The following is a 24,452-nucleotide window of genomic DNA, read 5'->3' on the forward strand; positions in this document are numbered from 1 at the left end:
CTCTTTTCGCATGTGGAGTTTTCATGGAAGTACTTCCAATCTTGGACTATAGCGTGAGTTAAAGAGCTTAACGGTCGAATCCAAATTTAGTAATAAAATTAATCGCTGTCTTTCAAAAAGTTGATTGAAATGCCAATCCGCGTAATGCCGTGCTACTTTCGGTATTTTTACGGCAACCCCTTTTGACGTCTGAGATCTGGAACGATCTCGGAGGCGATACCAAAGTACCATTATATTGGTACCGACTTGCCGTGAATACTGTTGTCAGCCTAACTTGCTAACACTTGAGAGCTGTATCCAGGGTCTATTCATACCTCTTCTGGAAGAGCCCATTTCTAATTTACCCTTCACAATACTGTCAGGTACCCTCCTGTCAAAGCTTAGTGGCGTATGCCAATCTTGATCTTGTTGTCACTTTAGGAAAATGAAATATGGTTGGTTCTTCTGGCCTCTTACTTGGCCGCCGCCGCATCTCTCGCTTCGCTAAAACAACCCGTCATGATTTCACAGCCGCATCCTAATCTCCACGTGTGTAAGTTGGCACTACTCCTTAGACTTTTTTCATGACGAAACATATCGTTCATATGATGCGATGTCACGGAAAGTACGTATATAACCGGCGTCACCAGCGACCTCAATCCAAGTGGCTAGCCTAGCCATCATATGGGCGATTTATCCATCCAGTGTCCACCGTTCTTTTCGGTTCACTTACTTGGTAAATCTCCGTCGAACCTGCCGCGAACCCTGAGGCCTGAACTTGGTGCCGACCACCTAATCTGTTCTATTATTCAATTTGGTGACGCGATACGCCAACGCTGAGGCTCACAAGCTTCCATTTTTTTCTCCGAGAAGATAATGACCACGCGTTAACACAAGAAAGGTAATTTCATATTTCCATCAATCATGAACCAGCGTTCCGCTGACTTCGTTTCAAGCACAGCGCTGGTCCTTGATCGCCTCACAACCATGAATGAACGCGATCCTCCGACCGGGTAGATCTACCTCCGTCCTAGTCGGTGCACTTCGGATTCATTGATCAATAACTGATCCCCCTGTAAGTAGTCGTTCTTTGCTGTGGTAACAATAATTTTGCGCAGTCATTTATCTACAAGGCTAGAAGTTCATTATGAACCTATTTTGCAGTAGTGGCGCTGACCCTATCCTGTCAACCTCAGCCTTACGTTAAAAGCTTTCTCCAGCACTCATCTCGAAAATTACCAGAAACAGCATGGAACTTCCTTTGAACTTTACCAAAGCGAGCGCTCAGAGGCTAGAGCTGCACAGGCGTGCGAAGGATCGTCAACGTCAGGCTTATCGGACCGGCGAATAAGACTTTCCATCGGCGAAGTTCGGAAGAGAACGAGGTGCAAAATAAGAAGCGCTGCCAGCAGGCACATTTTTGTAACTTGGGGGAGAAGTTAGGGCTGTGTGCTGCGGTGTGGGGGTGTCCGACCCAGATCAACTGTCCGAAAATGCTATGTGACAGGTTGGTACACGCACCGATGGGAATTGGACCAGGCTAAGCGGCGCCGCACAGGGTCACGGCAAACATGTTGACGTCGTTCAAGCTGAGTGGCTCTTGATTGCAGGGACGAATACACCGCTTACAACCACATGCAGACTGCATCCGACTAGTAGATTCGTTTGACAGTAACGAGACGGTCAAGTCCGCGGGAGATGAAAAGATATCCACGAACGTATGCATACGTATGCTTGCATATGCCCACGGTCTTCTCAGTGATAGCGGTTCTGTGGCCAAGTTTGATCTTCCACCGTGCTGAAATAGGTAGGCTTTTACGATAGAACGGCTGAGCCATCGAGATCATCTTGACGATAGCGTTCCCGTACTCGTCATGTGACAAAGTCTATGCATCGCTTGCTAGAAGTCCGTCCCTAATCATTCATTGTATGTGTCTTAGTAGTACAAGCTTTCTTTTGATGGGAAATATATCTGGGGTTTCACAGCTTTCTTAACACCTGATTTCATTAAAGAGGTTTACAAATGACCTTTCTTGGATATTTGATGGCTAGGTTGGCTACTCGCGCTCGGTTCACCTGGTTCTTAAGTTGGAACACGGGAACTTCATCTGTCTCAACGCCGCACATTGCTCCATTGATCGAGGGAATGCGATTGTTGGGTCCGACGCCTCTCGATTACCGGGGCCAGCTGATCATCATCAGGCAAGATCTTGGCAGTGTGATAGTACGTACGTACCGATGAGGGTGCAATTCCAATGATGAATAATATACTAAAGGTTCGACGAATCAAAACCTGATCCAAGCAATTTCCGACTCGGAGCATATAAAACGCTCTTTGCTTTCACCTTGCCGCGAACTTCGGGGAGGTGACCTGGCCAGCATCGCAATCAAATACTCCCAATCGCAAGTCTGGTGTACGTCACCATTGACAGTAGCGCGAATAGTTGCAAATATGGGTATCGGTTTCAACGGACCTTCCGCGCGATATCGACAACCATTTGAAAATTGAAAATACATCTATCCTGCTCCTCAAAACAAGGCAAACGGGACATTTCAAAGGGCATGTACGGCCTGGTGACTAAGGTGACAACATAAGTTAATACTTGCGAGCTCTTGACATGCTGTCATTGTGCGATGTGACGTTGCAATCTGGGACCCTTGGCATGACATGACAGAACAAATCCAAAGATAGCCGATAACTCGTAATCAGCACGCCTGAACGACAAAATCGACTGAGAACAGAGAATTGCGTCCCTATGCCAGACCATCGTAGTAATTACGAGAATGTCTCTTTGTATCCTAATTATGAAACGTGGCCACGATATTTCCTTCCTAATTGAACACGTTCTTCGAGCCCTAAACGCGGTGGCGGCAAATGGGATGAATCCGAGCCATTCCAGAAAACAGGGCAGCTCGGGCGGGGAAGTGAGTAACTGAGAGGCCAAAGTTAGACAAGCGTGAAGGGAAGATCCGTGGTCATTTGGCAGATATGAAAAGGCCATCATGAGATATTGCCTCTTTCGATGACGCGCCAGAGATCTTTAGATTCTACAGGTTGCGATATGATGATCATGAACGTGGTGTCCTGCGGTTTCTCGGAACTGAAAGCCCTGGTCCAGGGAACAAAATTCAAATATAGGCCATTCTTCCACGCGTTGTTTGGTATTGTTTGGCAGGCCTGTCGACTTGTGTTTAACACCAAGCACAATAATACGAGTACATCAATTGCTATTGATTTACTGCGATGACTCGTGAGTCACTGTTTTTTTTTTTGCAATATCATGTCACTGATAATCTCTACCGTAATGCAGGAGGAAATCAACGAGACACGGATCGGGCAAAGGCCGCAAAGAAGCAGGCTGCCTTGAACAAATCCAAAGCAAAGGAAAGTAATACATCGCTGGCAAAGCGCAAAGAAGCGTATGTACTACTCTTCGCATCGTTGAAAGAGATGATGGGCTTATATCTCCCTCACAGTGATGCAGAAATTCTAAGAGCGAAACAGAAGGCATGACCTTCAGTTACTACATCTGTCCTCGTACTGTTTGGCTCACCTTACTTGATCTTAGAAACGAGACGAAGAGAAGGCTGCAGAAGCCGCAGGAAACGCAGCAAAATCGATTAAATAACACGAGTCTTGTGACTCAGATCCTGACCGTGGTCTCTGATTGTTATCACTTGGAGACTTTTGGTGGGAGCGTCTATCTGTTCATATCCTCCTCAGTACCGTCGCCTTACTTCCATAGCGTTTGATATTGCACTGTATCGTCTTGATCTCAACCTGCGCTCGACTGCGATACTTACGCGATGGGATACATTAATTTCGGACCCAGCCATATCAAATCTCAACATTGTATTCGTCAGCTCTCTGTCTCCGACTAGTATCTAATCATAAACAATGTAAATTCATAGCATCAAAATCAGGACTCCCTCGCAACACTCGAAGAACGACGGAACGGGACTCACATACTGAACCTTAATTACCCGTTCCACAGGCTTGGGGACGGTGTTGCGGGACCTTCTCAAGATGCCATACATGAGATAATCGCACGGATCGACAGATCATTGGGGCGATTAGTCAGATCGTGGACACATAAGCTTCATGGTGTTCGGATTCTCCCCAGCCGAGACCCAAAAGAGTGTTGACTAGCTGACTGGGGCTCAGGAGATTCAGATCTTAGGATTAATCGGAGGTATCAAATATTAAAATTTAAATAATGCTGTACTATTCTCATGACAGCTAGAAGACATTGTTGACAAGGGCGCCGTTCCACTGCCAGGGCAGTTCGAACACCACCAAATATTCTTTCTCTCAGCAGATAACTTAAAATCGACCTTTCAGGGAGACGGGCCCTCGGGTGCCCCACATAAGTGCCGTCAATCAAATGAACGCTATATTTATCAGGAAGACGGCCGGGCACCGGAACTCCGGCATGTCAAATGTTGGGTTTTCAAATGTAGCGATGGGATGACTCATCTTTAGATAAAAAGCTTCTATGCCCAGCCAGCCCTGAATCCTCCACCTGGATCTCCCTGGATATTTAAACCTTGCTAAACATGCGAGCTATCAGCGCTTCAGCGATCAAATCACGAAACCGAAACTGTCCAGATTACGGATCCATTATACCTATTTCATACACGCGGTCACAAATGCAATCTCCTGTGTTCAATCCCAAACCTTGTTCCCATGGCAGGTCCACACTTGACGGATGCTGTGATATGATCATCCTGCGTGCTCACCGTGGGTGATGGGAACTCCATGCTTGTTCCGATCACCCGTACAGGGGCACCCATCTAACTATCATCATGTGGCAGGCCGCTCATCGCTTTGCATGTTTCAGAGCCCACAGCCCAATAGACAATTTGACTAGTTTCCTCGCCAACTTACTGGTACCGATGCCCGACCTTTTAGGATCCCCGGTTGGATCCGGACAAATGAGGAAGCGCTCGCGCCGGGTCTGCTTCGAAGACTAAACCCATCCGTTTAGAATCAATCAAACGGCTAGAAGAGTAAGTAACTCACTAGTACATTTAACCTACTAGCTCGTCTGCCTAAATCAGTGATAGCGTCTTAATTCCACCCTGGTCCAGACTTGATCGGAACGTTTATGAAAAGTAACAAAAATGCTTGATGTAGGTCTATACTATATGCAATGATCCGTGCCCCATATATTTAATGGTAGAGAAAAGAAACCAGTCATTTTATTTTAATCGCTTGACCGCCTTCTCCACGTCTTCTGCGAGGTGCATCCCCGGAGTTATCGTCACCACTTCCATGCCCAGAACCCCGAGGTGTGGGCCCAGAAGGAAGGTAATGATGAGGAAACTGTGTCATATGGGGAACTGGATATCTTGACGGAGAATGAGTAGCTTCTTGGCGTGAGCGGTACAGAGAGAATAAGGAATTCACGAAGACCGTCAAAAAAGTTAGTGACGTCAACGTAAAAGCCTATGCACAAATATGTAATCAGCACAGCGCACCGATCGGTAGCAATTCACGTGTACTAACCAATGTTTTCCAGCTAATGGGCTCCACAAAGCCATTGATGACGTCCGCAATGAGTTCTGCACCTACCCGAGCACGGCCAACCATGGCTGGGTCGCGATCCATGCATGTTTTCCAAGTTGCACATTGTTGGATCATGGCAGGCACAGGGTTGTTTTCACATAGGTTGTGCCTGTATTGTGTAGCACACATGCCGATCTCTTGCACGATGTCTGAACCAACGATTCATTTTAGCAGACGCATTAAGCAGTATGAAGATCATACCCATCGAATATTCCGAGATGCGGTGTCCAACGTCACGTTGTACTGTGAGAATGAACTGCACCAGGAGATAAAGAAACACCATGACTAGCGACAGATTAAAAAAGAACTGTAAATATCTTGGGAAGCATGATCAGCGCACTTGGAGAGTGGGAATGTAAACGATCTCACCCCAGTAGGACCTGTGGCGTGTCTGCTCGTGGCACTGGGTTAGCCGGCATGTTGAGTGTGTAGTGGTTTGATGTGTTTCGTGTCACAGGCCCGACATGATCTACGTCACCATCAATTTCTTCCTCGCTGCCGTACCCCAGGTCATCGCGTAATGACACAGCGTGTTGGTTTTTTGTACGAGCCTTCTGCCTCGAGTTGAAAACCCTTCTGAGCGCCCCTGTGGCAATCGTTCTCCCGTTTTCTTTCTCAGAAGCCTCGGGTTTAGGAGGGCTAAGCTCGGACATGTCCACGTCGCGCAGCTCCTGCACAGGAAATGCTTTCTGAGGTGAGAAGTTCACAGGAGGCACCCATGGGTGAACTGGAGGAGTCTGCAATGCTGGAGCTTGGAAGATGAATGGCACGTTGCGGTTTTCTCCAAATATAGGAGTTTGAGGTGGCTGAGGAAATGCCGGGCTCGTGGGTTGAAGGTCATCAAATGGACCTGAAACTTGTTAGTAAAGTTAGAATTCAAACAGAATGAAAACCCACGTTTTCGGGGCGTATTCAAGTCATTATTAGCCCAGACTGGCTTCGTATTACTGCTTGGTCGAGACGTAAACTGGAAGTCCATTGGAGCTTCCGTCGATCTCTGCGTATGGGTGTGAGTGTTCATAATGTTAGAGGTGTGTTAGCGGAAGTAAACCGCTACTATAGTTCAGAGCGCCTTATAAGCCGAATGCCGCAGAACGGGTCAAACAGGTAGAAGGTGCGAAAGACCACCAGCTGATGCGCTGACGGTGCAAGTTGCAACACGAGCGTGACAACGACGCGTGTGTCACACTCATTACAAGTTTTTGTCACGTGGTGGACCTACTGGACCACAGCAGTCGCGACTCGCCGAGTTCATTAAACTCAATGTTGTCAGCAATGAGAGCTGCTCCATTAAGGGCAGCACTGGCGGCAGCTAGAAGTCAAGCAAGAGCAGGCCTACTACCGTCTTTACGCACATTGCATCATATTTCCAGCACATGGGGACCTCCATCAGCAAACCTCGTGCCCATAGTCATCGAACAAACAGTAAGCTGACATGCATTATTCGGTTCTCGTCAGCTGAGCACTCCACCTCGTGCATGCAGGGAAGGGGCGAGCGATCATATGACATTTTCTCTCGCCTATTGCGCGAACGTGTAATAATGTTGTATGGACCTGTGCGTCTGCCGTTCTCCAAAGTCTCGGGTTGAATTAATTCATGTCGCTGGTTTCCAGATACGGGATACAGATTCAGCCCTGACCGTTGCGCAACTCTTGTTCCTTGAAGCCGAAGACTCCTCTAAACCAATACACCTGTACATAAACTCCCCTGGAGGAAGCGTGACTGCGGGACTGGCTATCTATGATACAGTACGAGCTCTTTGTCTCTTTTCTGGCTAAACTAACGTTTCATAAGATGCAGGTTTGAGATTCCGCGGGATGGCATTATTTGCGTCTGACGCCTACCTATCCACTTTCAGTACGTTTCTTCGCCGATACACACGTACTGTGTGGGACAAGCATGCTCCATGGGATCCCTATTATTAGCAGCGGGTATGTCCCTCAGAACCTTTTCATTTGAAAGAGGTATCATTGTGGTCCAGGTGAAAAAGGAAAGCGTCATTGTCTTCCTAATGCTAGTATAATGATCCACCGTGAGTGATGAAAATGGTGGCGACCATCACCTGACTGATTACTCGCTTGCAGAGCCTTCTGGAGGCGCCTCTGGGCAAGCTTCTGACATTGCAATTCACGCCAAGGAGATTTTGCGTGTGAGACATCTACTCACAAGTATATATCAGCGACATTGTGCCAAAGGAAAGGAAAGTGAGGCATCAGGGCTGGAGCGGTTCGGTAAGCCCCTCTTCCTTTGTCAGGTGGCCATATTAACTTTTGTTCAGAGAGGGCTCTAGAGCGAGATTATTTCATGACGGGCAAGTTTTCTCATATATAATGACAACATATCTCTCACAGAACATTTTTAGCACAAGAAGCTCTTAACTTTGGGATTGTTGATGGCATTCTGGAGAAGAGACCAAGTTCCGAAGGCGATTCAAATTTGGATCACAGTGCACGAACTTAAAAACCCCTTCTACTCCCGATCCGGGCACGATATAGAGCTCGCAATGGAAGCCCCTTTCGCCTTTTTTGTAGTCTCATCTACGCCCGTGTAATCTTCGCTGGTGATGGGGTAGGATAGTATGGCTTTTCTTACCCGTGAAATGGACTGATGTGGCCAATGCTGTAAGTTTCTAGATAGGCCACCTCCCTGAACTATGTGGTACTGAAGACCCCTACCTCCATCGTGAAAAACATCAGACCGCAGATCCCCGTTTCTAGAATGGTGATCGGCATGTCAAGGGTAAATTCCCAGGTCGGCGCCTCCCCAATTAATCGATCTATCTGGCCAACATGTTATGCGGAGGGCGTAATACCCTTCATTAGGGATGACCCCTTGCATAAACTGACAACAGGAATGACTTTGTCATGGTCGATCTGAAAGATCTATATGGCATGTATGTATTGAAGCGATGGTGCTCTCCAAATCGCACACGGATACTAACAGTCGTGAAGGAGATTAGGGATGCCAATCCATGTTCTCCGCCGTGCACTTTTGTGGCCTCGAGAAAGCCCCTGTGAACATGTTTCAATGCGCAGTCAGCTCGATCGGAGGATAATCTGATATATACTCGTCTATTAATCTCAATTCCGGAAGTGTCCTTCGAGCTTCGAGTGAAGTGTGCACACCGAATCGTGTGTACCACCTACATATAACTTTCTCGCAGGTTGTGCAGATCCTCGACGTGTGGGATACGTGTCAGGAGTCAGACCTAGATCTTGACCGGCGTTGCTCTCCTTGTCTACGCAATTGCCACGGTCCTGCATATAATAGGATATGTGGCTCACCCAAGATTAACGCGAATAGATCACAGGATGGTTGACCAAGTGTACCCGGTGAGTATCATGATCGAATGAGGGAATACTAAATAGCCTTTGCCATTCCAGGCAGCGCTTATTCGAAAAAATTCCATGCTCGTGTGCGCTGTGCGTGCGCCGCAGCAAGTCCCATCATTTTGGCGAGTTCAACCTCAAGGCACACATACGATCTCAGATCGTATGCCTTATCAGCATTTCACCGATATTTCAACACAGCCATTCGTGTGAGCGCTTCGTCCGAGAGATCCGCTGGGTCCCACACGATCCGCTGATGAATACTTGCGGATGACATCGGGCCACAGGATGCTACCAAGGGACAGGGTCTGGCATCTGTGTCATCGAAAGCATATTTAGTTACGCGGATGCCCTCATTCCGCTGGCCGTTCCTCACACTTTGCAATTGGCTAGTCCTGCATCAAAACAATTGACAATGATCTATTTGGTATAAAAGCTTGGTTTGTGCGGCTTTTAGCACACGCGCGCACCATGGAATTCTTTCAGCCACCCTGTTGCCTCTTCGAACTTCTGGTGATATCATCATCCTGCCGGATCAGACCCAACAACGATTGATCAAGGGAGTGAGCTATGGTCTGCACTGGCCTTGCGGTGATGGCATATTCTAGGGATAGTTTAGGATGTGACGAGATAGACGATGAGATAGATGAAACTATGACGCCGCTCAGTGGCAGGACCCTTGGCAGATGCGGCTGGACATATGAAGCAACCTGGTGTCAACTACTACAAATTAATTGAATGAGGGGGCAGTGATCTCAGGTAATCTCCTTCCCAAGAATCAAATGGAGGAGCCACCATTATGGAGAGTGCTCAATAGATAGCCAAATATAGCTCTGTTGACTCTGCATTCTGATTGATGGATCGGAATTCCAATAATCTCGAACAACTGGGGGTTTTCAGATCTCATGAAATCATTGGAGGTCCAAACCGTGGTTGATTCTAGTTCCAGCGAGACAATTACTTCAGCACAAGGAACACCGCACTCGCGGATATAGAGGGGGGTAATGCTACAGATAGAGATACGACGCAATCAACGAAAAAATAACTTGGCAAGGGGCTTTTAAAAGAAACCAAACAAACGCAGGGCACCAAATCCTGGCGCCTACATCGTGCACGGACCTATTAAGGACTATGATCTTCGCCACTAATGCATGCTGTTGCGAGAAAGGAAGTGGCGGCGATTGCCCCCTCCTCCCCTGCCTCCCCCATTACCTCCCTGCCCCTTACCTCCATTGCCTCCTTGCCTTCCACCTCCACCTCCACCGTTACCTCCATTACCTCCATTACCTTGGTCGGAGGTGTTAGTGGATGAAGCAGCGGAGCTTTGCGCAGTCGTTGTTCCACTCGCAGCTGCAGAGGACGCTACAGAACCACCTCCAGCACCAGTGGCAGCACCGTTGGCGTTGGCATTAGCATTATTACTGACAGTAAACTAGATGATGATGAGTGCATGGTAAACATGAGTCGCGGGAATGAACACACGTAGACTACATCATCAAGAGATCCGTGCTGTGCAATGGGCACCAAGACCGGCTGGTGGTTTGCGGCACTGTTGATCGTCGAGATCTTGTATGTCCCTTCAGGAAGACCATTAGTCACGTCTGCGGTGAGGATGCCGTTATTAGCTGGGTCGTTCAGGCCCTTGAAGAACGAGAACTTCGTAGGGTCGGTCGGTGTCGTCTGCGTGAGTGAGTCCAGCTGCTCGATGACGATGTGGGAGTGCCCCTGGATCTGCCCCTGTCCATTTAACTGCTGGGGTGCGGAGAAGTAGGTTTGTTCGGCATTGGTAAAATGCCCCGTCTCCATGCCTTGAATGGCGAGAGAGACGGTGAAACGCCTGGTTCGGCGGGGATAACGTCGAGGTTCGTCGGATTGGTGAATTTGGCGGAGGGCATGTTCGCCGTGGAGGGGATGGAACCCATAGGTGCGGGGTTGCATGACCCACCAGAAATCTGCTGGCCATTGGTGATCGGCTCATTGGGGACCGTTAAGCAGAAGTTGATGAAGTTATTCGATGAGGTGAGTGATGCGACCTGGCCAGCAGTGGGTTGATCCTGACCGTCGTTTTCGAAGCCCGTCGCGATGACCGCGGGGTCAAGAGCTGAAGAAATACAAATGAAGACATTGTGCAGGAAGGAATACAACAAAAAGACATACTCGAAGAGCTCTGGGGATCGTTTCCGCCGCCACTACCGCCTCCTCCACCTCCGCCGCCCCCACCTCCATTTCCGTTGCCATTTCCGCCACCTTGCTGGCGAACAACCAGACCAGGCTCAGGAACGGCAAAGCCAGCGACCAGCGAGGCAAAAGCAGGCACGACAACAAAAAGTCGGGAAAAGTGTTTCATTTCGAAGAGAAAAAACAGGCTTCGCAGAAGCCGAAAAAGAATGATCAGGGGAAGGGTCCTATAAATCTGCTCTGATGTTAACCGTCTTCCTTAACGAAGGAAAGCCAAAGGGTGACACTCACAATAAAGCAGCACGGCTGCTAAAGAGAAGACGATACAAGGGAAAGTGATAATAAAGAGAACGGTCTGACATTTATACGGTATAAAATTCCAGGCTGCAGACAGCGCTTCTCCTAGCTTTGGAGGTCACCACGGAAACTACAGCGAGCGACATTGGGCCACAAAGACCAAGACCACGACAGCATCGCGACCAGCCATTCGGCAATGTCAAACTCCAGCAAGTCTTGAAGAAAGTGCTCCAAAGGAAGGCAAAAAGGATCGTCGTGAAACAGCACTAGTGTGGAGAAGTAGACTCACTACCAAATCGGGGATGTTGACATCGCAACAACAGTAGCAACTGCTTAGTCAGCAACCCCAAGAACAGCAACCGGTGACTGATAAGATCGAGAGCAGTCTACGAAAACTCCGGAATTTGAAACGCACAGAAAATTTACCACCAACGAAGAACGGGCCTTGTCCAGAGTTTGGTCAGCAACTGTTTGTACGTGCCAACGCTGGTGGATGATCGGGGGGCATTTGCGGAAGACCAGTCAACGAGACTAGACACGTATCATACGCAAACAATTTGACAGCCACGTAGAACGAGTCATCGGTACCAGACAGTGTCGCAAGAAACACGGTTCCCTGGTACGAGGCATTGTGCTGAAGGGTATATTAACACAGTAAAACGATCAGTTACACGGGAGACGCGTTCTACTCATACTTAGTTGAAGTTTTTACCATGAATGACGCGAGTGTGTCTATTTCACTGACCGCATGGTCCTGGAAATGTCTCTCTGCAATGGCAGCAAGGATTGCATGGATATCAGCAATATCCGCCAAGATGGGCGTGCGACTCTCGCTTTCCTCGAGTAACCGAGAGCTTCGTCGGCGGCTTGGATCTTTTGTATCTCTCCTTGGCCTGTTTCCAGAAGTGGGGATCGTGAATGGACTGAGGCCTCGTGGATTCTGTCGTACAGGGTCAAGGAGAGAATCGGGAGAAGGTGGATCTGCTGCGGTCAAGGGTGACGGGTATACGGGTGGAATGAGATTGAAATGAGATAGGTAACGATAAAGCCCTGCGGTTGGCATGTTTCTGAAGTCAATCTAACGGGGAATATATCAATGCAATGGTGGCAGGTGTCACAGAATCTTCTCACTGCGCTCTTTAGGTCATTATCCGCAGACTTATCTGCCCTTCTGCTGACTGCTGTGCCGTGTTCTACTCTCTTTCTTTTGACGCGTGGTTCTCCCTCTGCCCTGTCCGCCGCCTGTCTCTTCGTCCCTGCGACTCCGAAGTAGGCCGCATCGTCATTTGGTTTCTTGCGAGCCTGAGGACGCGATCGTGAGCCTGATGTCGAACCGGCGTTCGCTGATAATGTTGCTACCGCAGACATATTTGCGTTTGAAATGATGTGATTGCGATTCTCGAACTGAACAGTTTCATCGTTAGCACTGATGTTCCCACGCGCTTATCATTTTATCTCTTCGGTTAATTCTCGAATATAAAGCTGTTTCACTAACAACCTCTAACAACCTCTAGACTGGCAAGGCTCTGCAGTACTAGCCCGGCTGAATAGGCCGTTGCACAGTCTAGAAATGCTTGCTAACCTGAAGCATCGTTAATCGCGACAAGTTCGGTTAAGTATCGCCTTACTGTCGTAGATAAATAAATAGAAATCTGATACGATACCTGAACTTCTCACTTCGCCTCTTGTCTTGAACCAATAATGTCTACCTTTGGATCCCTTTTCCGTGTAACTACCTATGGTGAGAGCCATTGCGCCTCTGTAGGTGCAATCATCGATGGATGTCCTCCTGTATGAGTAATTTCCGCCCGTAATATGAATCAAAGTTCACGATTTGCTGCAGGGACTGGAGCTTACTCCACAAGACATTCAGGTGCAGCTAAGTCGCAGAAGACCAGGACAGAGCAATCTTACCACACCTGTGAGGAACTTTTCTATTTGTGTGTGACATATTCTCACCCTGGAGTCTGCGATAGAGAGATGAGAAAGACCTTGTGCATGTGCAATCTGGCATCGAGCAAGGTGTCACCCTTGGAACACCTATAGGCCTCCTGGTAAAGAACGAGGATCAACGTCCGAAAGATTATTCTGAGACAGATTTGTACCCTCGTCCGAGTCACGCAGACTACACCTACCTTGAAAAGTATGGTGTGAAGGCCAGCAGTGGAGGCGGACGTAGCAGTGCACGAGAAACTATTGGTGAAATCATCTTATTTGTGACGTTCCTCAGAGTCTAATTCGAAGTTTCTTGGCACAGGTCGTGTTGCAGCGGGTGCGATTGCCGAAAAATACCTCAAACAGGTGTTTGGCATTGAAATCGTCGCCTTTGTCAGTTCAGTTGGCAAGATCCACCTGCCATCCAATGTGGCACCACCGTCCCTCACAGCAGTGGACGAGGACAACGATGACATAGCAGACGCGTTAACACCTGAGTTTAGACAGTTACTGGCCACGATTACCCGGGAGGAGGTTGACAAGCATCCCACACGCTGCCCTCATCCAGAAACTGCAGAACGGATGACGAAGGTGAGCACTATCTCCCCATGACACCTGTCGTAATCAGTGACCAACTGCTCATCATCAATAGCGCATCATCCGCGCTAAAGACTCTATGGACTCTATTGGCGGGACAGTGACGTGCGTCATTCGTAATGTCCCGTCAGGTCTTGGAGAGCCGGTTTTCGACAAGTTCGAAGCGAAACTTGCGCAAGCCATGATGTCGATTCCTGCCACGAAAGCTTTCGAGGTCGGCTCTGGCTTCAGAGGAACAGAGGTTCCCGGAAGCAAGCACAACGACGCCTTTATCTTGAAAGACGGTAAACTCGGCACCACCACCAACTGGAGTGGTGGTATCCAAGGAGGCATCACCAATGGTGAAGACATCTACTTCAGGTACGGAGTTCCACCTCTCAAGTCATGCTTCACTCACTTTTTCCTACTGCAGGATTGGATTTAAGTCACCTGCAACCATATCGCAAGCACAACGCACCGCGCAGTACGATGGTACACCAGGAACACTCGCCGCTCGCGGGCGTCACGACCCTTGTGTTGTCCCTCGTGCTGTTCCCATCGTGGAGGCCATGGCAGCCATTGTCGTCATGGACCAGCTGCTCATTCAAAACGCACGCAAGACCGCCACTGGGCTGCTCCCTCCTATCACAACGCTCCCACCCACCATGGTGATGCCATCGCATTGATAATAGAATGAAGATCTCGATAGAGTATATAGACCTTCAACAAGGATGTATTGGGTATGACGTGATGCTAATATACAAATGTAGTCTGAACAAGATAGCGCGAAAGCAAATAATCACTAACGACGTCACCGCGCCTGGGTGGTACCTCGTACATGCGTATTGGCATGGAGATCAAGAGATTTCGCGCAGTATTTTGATGTTATTCCTCTACGTCAGAGCAGTCCATGCAGAGGCAGCAAAGAAGCAATTCAAGTTGCCACCACCACCACTAAAAGTACGTGAGCAATCCACGCTGTGGAAGTGACCTGGCTCCTCACGTGGCGGTTTAACAGTCTCCCGGGCCACTTGCCGAAAGCGTCGTCTATCACATCTTCTCGCCGCCTCTCCACGACCTCGTCCCCTATACTATCTTCGTTATATCCTCTTGCATACGAGTACCTGCAAGGAGGTCGTATGAGTGGCGTTTGTTCATTCACAGGACTGTGGTACGGTTCTGGTAGGTTACTTCTGTGTCGTGTTTTCCGCCGACCAGTAGGTGATGATGGCTCTGAAGTATAGTTTTGTGATGCGAGGATACTTACTCGCTGACCTAGTGGACCCCATCCTTTTGAACTTGCAGCATTCGCAGAGCGCAATGGTGCAGAAATGGACGAGCAAGGTGAGCCTGATATCGACGAAGCACCAGACGGCAGTCCATCAGAAAGCCGTCTGCGACGCATGCCAGCAGTTATCCGTACACGAGAACGAAAGTGGACCCGTGGACTGGGTCGATCACTAGAGCCCTGAGGATCATCTCCGGACACGGTTGACTACGTTGCGTTCAGACTAACTGAGCACCCCAGATTCCATGTGACAGCGTGCAGGCTTACATAGGGTCGAGGTCCATCGGCAGATGAATGTCTTCGGTTAGAACGATGTATGAAATCAGCCGTGTCCTCGTAACATTCCTCATCCTCGGAATCAAATATAATGCTGTGGCGACACGCTTCCCTTGGCTCCCTACTTTTATCCCGCCTGTGCTGCTGATTAGGGATGATAATTGATTCATCTGAAAAACCAATTCGTAAATGATTACCCAAAGTGAGAAAATATTGCGTGAGGTCAGACAAAGAGAGAAGTTACATATCCACATACCTTGCACTTTATTTTTGCGGTTCCTTGCCAGGTTCCCCTGAGTATCACCCTGAGTCCTATCGCCATTCTGCATTATTGTAATATCCGCTTTGAGCGCATTGTTATCTGCGATACTCGCGGGAGGCATGTGGGATTTTGAGACGGTGGTCACTGTTGGTATTTGTGTGGGGAAAACACAGAACAGATGCACCTGGTTGAAGTCGATTGGGTGAGGTAATAGGAAGGTAATATGTAGATTGGCATATTCCGCTCACGTGCTCGCAATGTGAACTCATGACCACCAATGACCACAAGTCGGAGGTTGCCGTTTTTGAATTTTGACAAGACAGGTTCCTGGCAGGAAACGCTGAGAAATATCACAGAGCGTCATGTATACTGGCAGTAACGATCTATCTATATGCATTTTTCAGTGAGAAGACATTGTCGTGTTGTCTAAGTAGCTATTGTCCTGATAAAATTTCCTCAATGGCTTGCTGAACCACAGCAGCATCATATCGCGGTATTCCGGTGCTTTCGGATCTTTTGCCGACCAAAATACACTTGATACCGAGTGGCTGTAGGAACAGGAAATGATAAGTCTGATGGTGGCCAGGGGTGGAAACATGAGGCAGCGGCTCACGGTTATCGCTTCGACATCTACTGCTACTTTTGTCCCCTCAAGATATACCAGATGTGTGATGAACGCCGAGATCGGATACAGTGGAACGTTTCCTAGCCCGTTTGGCGGGTATTGCGAATTCAACACCGAGGTGATAGCTCTGCGCTGTTTGAGATCAAGATCCCAGGGCAAAATAAGGAATCACCTGATATAGTCAACGGCGGTGTATCCATCTGTTTCTCTATCATTACTGCCGTTCACTGTTGGAGATGAATGCACTGAGTCTAGGTCACCGGACAGTGCCGCAGGACCTACAAAGAAGCGCTTTGACACGTAGGAGCCGAGATCCTGCGATCGCAGATGCTACACCGCGGAGAGCCAGGCAGGGAATGATGCTGAGCATTCTTCATTAGGAAGATGTTTCGAGTCCCTGGATCGCGCACTGCACTCGCCTCGTCCATAAGGATCCACATGAGTACACCAACACCTCCGAAGTTGATAGGTTCTTGATAAATTGAGGGTTTGGTCTCGGGTATACTTCATGGCCATACCCATTAATATAGTAGAGTCCTGATACGGGATGGGTACCGCGAATCAGACCCTGAACTTGAACAAGGTTACTCACTGCATATTCGAGAATGGAGAGGCTCATATCCGCCTTCTTTGGCTTGTTGACTGTACATAATGTTGGACCGACTCTGCGGTATGATCTCGCCTAGTCCATCTAAGGGAGATAGCGGATCCAATGACAGCAGCTCTGAGTCAGAGGAGATTGCAGGAGCCACTGGATGCGATATTTCACATTGACCCAGCAGCTTCGTGCCATTCTCCTACAAGTCATGTCAAATGGAACAGATCCCTGATCTGATTATGAGCACAGACCAATTCCGCTGCAATGGTAGTGATATGATTTGTCACGATGACTGGCAGAATGTTCGCCTTAAAATCGTGTTTCAGGGTTGTGCTTCTCATTCATTCATCTGTTTTATGACAAACACACCTGGCTATTGGTGATTGTAGAGAATAAAAATATTGCGGACGGTAAGGACCGGAAGAAGCCCTGCGCACCTGCCAGGAAGTAGTTACCTATGCTGCGGAGCGTAGCTCTGAGTCAGCACCAACAGTCCGACCAGGGACAACTTCTACAGCCAACCTTCCATTCAAGAAGGAGAAGTGTTTGTGTGCTCGCTTGAGGACTTCGTTCTCAAAGTATACCAAGAAACCTAATCGAAGCCGTCAACATACAGGAGTTGTAGTCCATTATCAGTATTACCTCGGATGACTTCCTTCCGGTCGTTCGGGATGCCCGACCACAGAGGACTTTTGACCTTCGATGATGCCCCGCCATTCAGCACGTGCTTCATTCTCGGACACATTCATGGGTAATCTATAAGACAAAAGAATGCGCACGGCATCGAGAGGCGAACCGGGAGGAGCCGGAGGGATTAATCTGACAAGCCTTGAACGAATGTCACCTTGATTTCTGCATGAGCACACCTCAAGCTGAGCGCGACTTCGAGTGTCATTCACCGATAGATGGTCCACCGAGTACCCTAATTATCTCACTGGACGATCCACCGTCATCTGAGACCGGAAGAACGTAACATGCATTTTCGAATGCAGCACATATGGAGTTCCCGCCCGAACCACCGGATATCACCAAGGAAGACGGCTTTGAGCGAGAACTTGCGTCTGATACATGATTCTGGAAATGTTCAGGGCCATCAGTTACTTGTGCCATTGGATCATGTCTGTCCCATGTTTCGTGTATTGTCCTTGCGCTATCTGGCTGCAATGGGAGGTCGAACACAGATGAGTTCAAGCTATCCATCCAGCAGTAGTAAGTGTTCAGCTCGGAGTTCAAGTTGAGAACGACACCGTAGCGAAGAACGGTATGGTGAATAACAGGTTCAAGGAACTCTGAGGCACTGGACCCGAGTAAAAGTTGACACTCCTACTACTTGACGCGGACGTTCAAGCTCAAGTTGGACTACTCATTAATATTATTACGTGACGTGGTACTATAGCTACATGATATCACTTCGTTCAACAATGTCGCGAGCAGTACATAACTGCTTCACTGGAACCATCGTTATAGCATTCAAGGTCAATGCGCGGGCTCTGAAGAATAATAGGAAGAGTGAAATTTCAAAATGTCCTTGAACTTCTCTGGAACGGCCAGTCGACGCTGCCGTGGCATGGCTCACACCCGGCGCATTACTGCGGTACCCACGCCCTCTGCTCTATTGTTGAACTTTTATCTCGTTAACATTATTCCGCGTTAAATGATATGGTTCGTAACTTTCCAGCCTTGCCAGGTTTTTACCGGACTCTCTTCTTGTACATCGAACCAGGTAAGTATTCCTCCCACTGACCCTCACACTCAAACGATAGAATCACGGACATGCTGCAGTGTCGACTGTATCACCTGCCATCTTGGCGTGGTTCTTTCCAGGCGCCTCCTGGTTCCACCATGAGCTAATACCAGCTGCACCTGCTCCTTCCGGACCGCTAGATGCTAGGACTACGATGGCTATTTGGCAGCTGGGGAACTGTGCGTTTTCTACGCCTACTTTGTCCATTTTACCCAACTGAAGATCTTTAGGCTACCTTCTCCTGGGTTTAATTTCGTCACTGGTCTTTAGAGCTATCCGAGATGCTCTTCCGAACAATCCGGAGGCTCAGGAGCGTATACTTGGAGCAAGTTTCACTGCGCTTGCGCTGGCAGACGTGGGTTCTTTCCGTTTCTCATACTTATTCACCCGTCTAACGAGCTACATCGTAGGCAACACAGTAAGTCTTAAAACTCTACAAGTGTTTGCCCTACGCAACATGTTTCAGTATTGCTGCTTCATTTATTGGCCTCCCCGACGAGCTCAAGTATTCCTATGGCAAGTGGAATCCCATGACCCATGGCAACATCACCTTTGTGATATTCCTCTTGAGCGTAAGGTATGTCGAGAGCAGATGCACTGCCAGGCTGTTCTCATAAACAACTTTATAAGACTTGCCTGGTTCGCCGGAGTCGGCCGTACTACATATTACTACGGGAAACGGACCAAGGTGGACTGAGGACCTGAATTATTTTCTATGGATTAGGACGCTAGGCGGTTTCACGTCCGACATGAATTATATGTGGAATCTGTAAACCTAACTCTACTGTACAACTTTAAGGTGCGAACGTAAATCTGAAACGTCCACGAACGATAAGTATAAATCTTAGTGTCCCAAAACGTATTTGTGGGGAATCGAAAACCCAGTTTACAGATCGATCGGGATGAAAAAAGGGTCCAATCCCAGCCGTAATGCACCACCCCTATGCGTGGTGAGTATCGGTGTTACTAGAAAATTGAAATGGAGAGGCAACAGCGCAATGGCCTCAGATCTACAAGGTTCCAACGGGTGGTGGGCAAATCAACGTCCCCGCCGCAACGAGGAACCTAACAAGCACGGGAGCAGGTTTGTGACATTTTCCTATTACGAGGAAGAATTCAGAGACGCTCCATGAGCTGCAGCCCTGTTCCCGGCTAGTAGCGCATCGCAAACCGGTGTCTATCCATGAATCGGAAATCGCAGGGAGAATGGGAGGCTGAGTCGAGATACCGTGTACGAACTTACGTCCCGTGTTAGAAATGACGAAAGTATGCTGTTCGCTGATAGAGCGATCAGGGAAAGTGTTGCTTCTGAGGTCGCCATTCAGTTGAGTAACATCGAGTAACCTCAAATATTTCACCCTCGTCAGCCAAATAATGCACAGGAATTTGACTGTCAAGCGTGGGGCATAGCAACGAAGGCGTAGCCTAGACTGACAGCTACTGACAGTCGCACTATAGACTACTATAGATATAGCAGCCAAAGGTATAGCGACATCGGCGCCACCTGCGTTCATTTCAGGTTCGTCATCAGTCGCCAACGCGGGTCTAGATTCGGTGAGCTGTGACGGTTGCGTCCATTTGAGTCCACGCCTCTCTTGACAATGACATGGAGCGACGCTGAGAGCGGTACGTTCCTGTTCCTGTTTCTCGCAGATGCACCCCGATGCCCGTTTGAGTCTGGCGACCGTTGAGAACATGCCGAGAGAATCGAGTGACAACTCAAGGCAGAGGGCGCTTACACAGGGACGAAGTCAGGCACATCTATTGATGGCAGCGAGATTTGTTTACTGCCACTCGGCACCACACCTGAATTGACAAATTTCCGACATTCGTGTCTTGGCAATGGGATGGCGCGGGGATATTGACGTGGTTCCCGGCGTTGACGTCGTGTGAACTTAATCTTCTTGGATGGGGAAGGATTCCAATTTCCAACCCTCGACACTGACCTTCCTACAGCCAAAATGGGAACGACCTCGTTTGGTACGAACTCTCCGTGAAGTAGGCGGTAACCATACTCGGTGTGAATGATGGGGCAAAAGTGTGCCTTCATCCATGCGTCCTGGCGGTAAATATCTCAGACTAAATCGCAGTGGGGGAATTTCCGTATTCCTACCCATGGTAAGCATGAATACCAAGCGTGAATAGTTACCAACTCTTCCTATCCACTCTACATCTTCTAGCTAGCGGAAGGGCTTCACCAGCTCCAGTTGTTCCCAGACGTCATTTGAAAGAGCCCTAAGAAACAATCGACGAATGGTCTGAAAGAGCCTCCGGATGGGCGAGCTTTTGTGCAGTTAAAACGCCATTATAAATGGTGTTGGTTGTGTAGCGAACTTTTTCTCGTCCTCCTTTCTTCGTCTGGTCCGATTGTTGCGAAGATCCTGCAGGCGATGAACTCTTTCCAATAGGACATCAAGTGAGCAAGCGCGAGGGGCTTTTTGGTATACAATGTGGGGGCTGCTTCGAGTGCAACCATGTTGTTTGGCACGGACCATGACCATGTATTGCGGGCTACTTGAACTCGAAATCGATAGCAAAGTCACAAACTGCAATTCTGTGTGAAAATGACAAGGTGTCGAGGCAGCGGAGAGGGACCAAGTATTCGAGGAAGCTGAAAGGATATATATAGCGACAGAACCTAAGTGCAACTTTAGTTATACGCCCGCCTGTCGAATTCCCTCACATGATCGTCACGCGACGCGTCGTGTCACGTGTTACTGACTTTTAGCCATGAAGATTTTGTTGTGGTTTGAGATGCGAGCGAAGGAAGGTTTTCATCCTGTCCTTGTGCAGGGCCCCGGGGGCACACAATCACAATGACATGAACATCATACTCCTTAGTGCACTGAATGCCCGATATGAAATGGGCCCATCTGTCGGAAAGCCACCGCAACTTCAAGTAATAATTATGCCGTGCTGGGATGGAATTAAAGTTATGAGAACTTCGGGAAAGGTGCAGTGAGCACAAACCTAATCTTCGTGTACACCTCGACAGAAGCGCAAGAAAGGGAGAGGAGGTAATGGGCGTCAGCCAGTCCACTGCTAGTGATTAGTGATTATGCCAGTGGCCTAGGGTCGAGGTTTTAAGTTTTTGGCAGTCAGGCGTGGGACACAAAATAACCAGCTCTCTTCATTTGCCTCCATAGACACATAGATCTAGACAGGACTATGTCCGAGGACATAATACCCCAGGAAGAGCCCACAAGGTCCAAGAAGGACAAGAAGCAGAAAAAGGCCAAAAAAATCTACTGATCCTTCCAGCGACGAGCCTAGAGGTCTGCATAATTCATTGCAACTTGCATCCCTCCTGACCAGTCAAGACAAGCCAGCTGAAAAGAAGGACAAAAAAGACAAGAAGAAGAAACACAAGGAAACTCATGATCCAGAAGTTATTAGCTGCTGTTTCCGAGGATGCTAAGATGGATATAGACTCTCCACAACGGTATGTGTCCTTAACGCATCATGTCATGCTCTGTACAATTAACCATTCACCATAGGACGTGATAAGAACAAGAAAAAGTCAGTCAAGTCTACTTCTAACGTCGAGGAGTCTGCGATTGAGATTGCTATTGATGCGCCATCTGGTTAGCATACTTTTTTCATCCGCCCGAATTTATGAAGTAATATCACCCAGAGTCCAAGAAAAAGAAACACAAAGATACCGAAGCATCAGGTGATGCAGATTCGATCACTGGTGAGATCAATCAGGATCAATGTACACTCGGTTATTCCTCCATACTTACATATCTAACACTAGAAGGTGAAAGAACTTCGAAAAAGCACAAAAAGCGCAAGCATGATGGCGCGCAAGAAATGGACTCGGCGGACAAACCTAGCCCCTCCAAGAAGCACAAAAAGAAAAGGCACGATCGCGAAGCCGAAACCCCCTCTGCTAACACTACAGCAACTTCCCAACAACCGTTGTTAGCTACCCCATCCTTACAGCCCTCTACAAAACCGTGCTCTCCTGCTGAAGCAGAAGCCTTTCTTGCAAAACACAACATCACCATCAGTACTCAGACTAACAGCGATGCCGTCGTACCTGTAGTATCGTTCGACCAGCTCAATATACCGGATGGCCTACGGGGCGCATTTACTGGCTTCAGTTGAGCCTACTCCAATACAGGCATGTACATGGCCGCCTGCGCTCAAAGGGAAGGATGTAGTGGGTATTGCGGAGACGGGAAGGTAGAATCTGCAGTTTTGCATGCCATTGCACCCAACGCTCATGTCTGGATACAGCGGGAAGACTCTAGCATTTGGAATACCTGCCCTCGCACAGCTCATAGCTTCGCCCAAAAAGCCTAAGAAGAAAGAAAGCACAATCTCTGTACTTGTCGTCGCCCCGACACGTGAGCTTGCGATCCAGACTCATGACGCACTCTCTGCGCTGGGTGCACCATTTGGCATTGCTAGTGTCGCGGTGTTTGGTGGTGTCCCGAAGGACCCACAGATCAAAGCACTGGCAAATGGAAATGCGGATGGGAAGATCACCAGAATTGTTGTAGGAACACCCGGACGCATAATCGACTTGGTTCATGATGGTGCCTGTGACCTGAGCAGGTGAGCTTGTTATTGATCAATGGGACGTCGACATCTCAAACATTGCTTGGGAAATGTGCAGAGTGAATTATCTCGTGCTAGATGAGGCTGATCGAATGCTGGATAAGGGATTTGAAAATGATATCACGAAAATTATTTCATATACTATTCAAGGGGAAGAGCGCCAGACCATGATGTGTGAGCACCTCCCTCCGTTCTATTTCGCGCTTCCAATAATATTAATTCCAATCTAGTCAGTGCAACGTGGCCTGAAGCTGTTCGTCGACTGGCCAGTTCTTTCCAGCACAATCCTGTTCGAGTCACAGTTGGAAGCGATGATCTCACAGCAAACAGTCGTGTTGAGCAAGTTGTTGAAGTATTTGATGACCCCCGTGACAAAGAGTCCGTATCATCTCGGTCTTTCCATTAGTCTTGTTCTCACTATTCGGTAGCAATCGGCTCCTCAAACGCCTCAAAGATCTGTCACATAAGAAAACGTCACGCAAAGGCTCTGATGAGGCGCGCATCCTGATTTTTGCGCTCTACAAGAAAGAGGCAACGCGCATCGAGCAATCGCTGAGGCGTGCAGGTTACGACGTCGGTGCATTGCATGGAGACATGTCACAAACTGCACGCATGGACGCACTCGAAAGATTCAAGACTGGGGAGACGGGTTTACTGGTGGCCACGGATGTTGCTGCACGGGGACTAGACATTCCCAATGTTGGAGCCGTGATAAATTACACCTTTCCGCTGACACTTGAAGATTACATCCACCGAATCGGACGTACGGGTGCGTATCGATATAATTGTTTCTGGTACAGAGTTTGACAAGCATGATCCGCTCAGGTCGCGGTGGACGCTCCGGTAAATCTATCACCTTCTTCACCGGAGAAAACCACGAGCGAGCATTGGCCGGCGAGCTTGCACGCGTGCTCCGGGAAGGCGGGTTCGATGCGCAGGCAGACAATCTGAAACAGTTCCCTATGACAATCAAGAAGAAGGGGACATGCTGCATATGGGGCTTTCTTCCGAGATGATATCACTGCTTGCGCCCACGAAGATAGTATTTTAGTGGTGCTAGGAAGGGCGACTGGGTGCTTCTCATGGGAATGTCCGTCTAGTTTTATATAATGCATGGCAACTGTGCATGTAGCAGTGCTTCAGGCTACCACTTTACTTGCAATTGTGGCGGTCGACTTTCGAGCTTTGCCAAATCTGATAAGCAGTGAGCGGCAATTTTGCTGGGACTT

At 48.5% G+C, this 24,452-nt stretch overlaps 11 protein-coding genes across 11 annotated transcripts; 5 read left to right on the forward strand and 6 right to left on the reverse strand.

Annotated features, from left to right (window-relative positions):
- Positions 1 to 3,136: 3,136 nt before the first annotated feature.
- On the forward strand, positions 3,137 to 3,899 carry DFJ58DRAFT_801452 (uncharacterized protein). Its single transcript, XM_041390874.1, has 4 exons — positions 3,137 to 3,230; positions 3,291 to 3,399; positions 3,457 to 3,487; positions 3,549 to 3,899. The coding sequence occupies exons 1-4, from the start codon at positions 3,224 to 3,226 to the stop codon at positions 3,606 to 3,608; spliced, it is 207 nt and encodes a 68-aa protein (XP_041240959.1). The 5' UTR covers positions 3,137 to 3,223; the 3' UTR covers positions 3,609 to 3,899.
- A 1,053-nt stretch (positions 3,900 to 4,952) lies between these two features.
- Positions 4,953 to 6,724, reverse strand: DFJ58DRAFT_512606 (Di-sulfide bridge nucleocytoplasmic transport domain-containing protein). The gene is made up of 5 exons (XM_041380763.1): positions 6,446 to 6,724; positions 5,918 to 6,398; positions 5,750 to 5,865; positions 5,489 to 5,697; positions 4,953 to 5,428 (listed from the first exon to the last, which is right to left on the reverse strand). The coding sequence occupies exons 1-5, from the start codon at positions 6,567 to 6,569 to the stop codon at positions 5,177 to 5,179; spliced, it is 1,182 nt and encodes a 393-aa protein (XP_041240960.1). The 5' UTR covers positions 6,570 to 6,724; the 3' UTR covers positions 4,953 to 5,176.
- Positions 6,725 to 6,759: 35 nt separating this feature from the next.
- DFJ58DRAFT_512624 (Clp protease-domain-containing protein) lies at positions 6,760 to 8,138 on the forward strand. The gene is made up of 8 exons (XM_041380764.1): positions 6,760 to 6,973; positions 7,033 to 7,104; positions 7,163 to 7,303; positions 7,408 to 7,480; positions 7,531 to 7,581; positions 7,634 to 7,780; positions 7,828 to 7,860; positions 7,912 to 8,138. The coding sequence occupies exons 1-8, from the start codon at positions 6,812 to 6,814 to the stop codon at positions 8,007 to 8,009; spliced, it is 777 nt and encodes a 258-aa protein (XP_041240961.1). The 5' UTR covers positions 6,760 to 6,811; the 3' UTR covers positions 8,010 to 8,138.
- A 1,884-nt stretch (positions 8,139 to 10,022) lies between these two features.
- On the reverse strand, positions 10,023 to 11,225 carry DFJ58DRAFT_717536 (uncharacterized protein; the record flags this gene model as incomplete). Its single annotated transcript, XM_041384364.1, has 4 exons — positions 10,023 to 10,310; positions 10,361 to 10,678; positions 10,714 to 10,979; positions 11,036 to 11,225. 4 exons carry the CDS (start codon positions 11,223 to 11,225, stop codon positions 10,023 to 10,025), a joined length of 1,062 nt encoding a protein of 353 aa, XP_041240962.1.
- An 813-nt stretch (positions 11,226 to 12,038) lies between these two features.
- On the reverse strand, positions 12,039 to 12,721 carry DFJ58DRAFT_664507 (uncharacterized protein; the record flags this gene model as incomplete). Its single annotated transcript, XM_041382439.1, has 2 exons — positions 12,039 to 12,431; positions 12,485 to 12,721. 2 exons carry the CDS (start codon positions 12,719 to 12,721, stop codon positions 12,039 to 12,041), a joined length of 630 nt encoding a protein of 209 aa, XP_041240963.1.
- Positions 12,722 to 12,808: 87 nt separating this feature from the next.
- Positions 12,809 to 14,644, forward strand: DFJ58DRAFT_801464 (chorismate synthase). Its single transcript, XM_041390875.1, has 6 exons — positions 12,809 to 13,144; positions 13,197 to 13,274; positions 13,330 to 13,552; positions 13,611 to 13,879; positions 13,941 to 14,245; positions 14,298 to 14,644. Exons 1-6 carry the CDS (start codon positions 13,055 to 13,057, stop codon positions 14,548 to 14,550), a joined length of 1,218 nt encoding a protein of 405 aa, XP_041240964.1. The 5' UTR covers positions 12,809 to 13,054; the 3' UTR covers positions 14,551 to 14,644.
- DFJ58DRAFT_801467 (uncharacterized protein) lies at positions 14,645 to 16,040 on the reverse strand. Its single transcript, XM_041390876.1, has 4 exons — positions 15,685 to 16,040; positions 15,420 to 15,598; positions 14,868 to 15,359; positions 14,645 to 14,818 (listed from the first exon to the last, which is right to left on the reverse strand). The coding sequence occupies exons 1-4, from the start codon at positions 15,809 to 15,811 to the stop codon at positions 14,750 to 14,752; spliced, it is 867 nt and encodes a 288-aa protein (XP_041240965.1). The 5' UTR covers positions 15,812 to 16,040; the 3' UTR covers positions 14,645 to 14,749.
- On the reverse strand, positions 16,026 to 18,273 carry DFJ58DRAFT_801476 (UPF0052-domain-containing protein). The gene is made up of 12 exons (XM_041390877.1): positions 17,813 to 18,273; positions 17,597 to 17,757; positions 17,556 to 17,568; positions 17,436 to 17,505; positions 17,283 to 17,373; positions 17,165 to 17,221; positions 16,908 to 17,112; positions 16,735 to 16,852; positions 16,598 to 16,677; positions 16,488 to 16,542; positions 16,304 to 16,442; positions 16,026 to 16,238 (listed from the first exon to the last, which is right to left on the reverse strand). The coding sequence occupies exons 1-12, from the start codon at positions 18,111 to 18,113 to the stop codon at positions 16,125 to 16,127; spliced, it is 1,404 nt and encodes a 467-aa protein (XP_041240966.1). The 5' UTR covers positions 18,114 to 18,273; the 3' UTR covers positions 16,026 to 16,124.
- Positions 18,274 to 18,322: 49 nt separating this feature from the next.
- Positions 18,323 to 19,679, forward strand: DFJ58DRAFT_801478 (uncharacterized protein). The gene is made up of 6 exons (XM_041390878.1): positions 18,323 to 18,636; positions 18,696 to 18,836; positions 18,888 to 19,012; positions 19,068 to 19,075; positions 19,124 to 19,234; positions 19,288 to 19,679. Exons 1-6 carry the CDS (start codon positions 18,573 to 18,575, stop codon positions 19,352 to 19,354), a joined length of 516 nt encoding a protein of 171 aa, XP_041240967.1. The 5' UTR covers positions 18,323 to 18,572; the 3' UTR covers positions 19,355 to 19,679.
- Positions 19,668 to 20,380, reverse strand: DFJ58DRAFT_893995 (uncharacterized protein; the record flags this gene model as incomplete). Its single annotated transcript, XM_041394820.1, has 1 exon — positions 19,668 to 20,380. Exon 1 carries the CDS (start codon positions 20,352 to 20,354, stop codon positions 19,668 to 19,670), a length of 687 nt encoding a protein of 228 aa, XP_041240968.1. The 5' UTR covers positions 20,355 to 20,380.
- A 1,908-nt stretch (positions 20,381 to 22,288) lies between these two features.
- On the forward strand, positions 22,289 to 24,450 carry DFJ58DRAFT_512939 (P-loop containing nucleoside triphosphate hydrolase protein). The gene is made up of 6 exons (XM_041380765.1): positions 22,289 to 22,845; positions 22,900 to 23,220; positions 23,282 to 23,397; positions 23,454 to 23,601; positions 23,652 to 23,992; positions 24,049 to 24,450. Exons 1-6 carry the CDS (start codon positions 22,733 to 22,735, stop codon positions 24,237 to 24,239), a joined length of 1,230 nt encoding a protein of 409 aa, XP_041240969.1. The 5' UTR covers positions 22,289 to 22,732; the 3' UTR covers positions 24,240 to 24,450.
- The last annotated feature ends 2 nt before the right edge of the window (positions 24,451 to 24,452 follow it).

The sequence above is a fragment of the Suillus subalutaceus genome, assembly GCF_016647625.1.
Source record: "Suillus subalutaceus strain FC151 chromosome Unknown DFJ58scaffold_97, whole genome shotgun sequence".
NCBI classification, from domain to species: Eukaryota; Fungi; Basidiomycota; class Agaricomycetes; order Boletales; family Suillaceae; genus Suillus; species Suillus subalutaceus.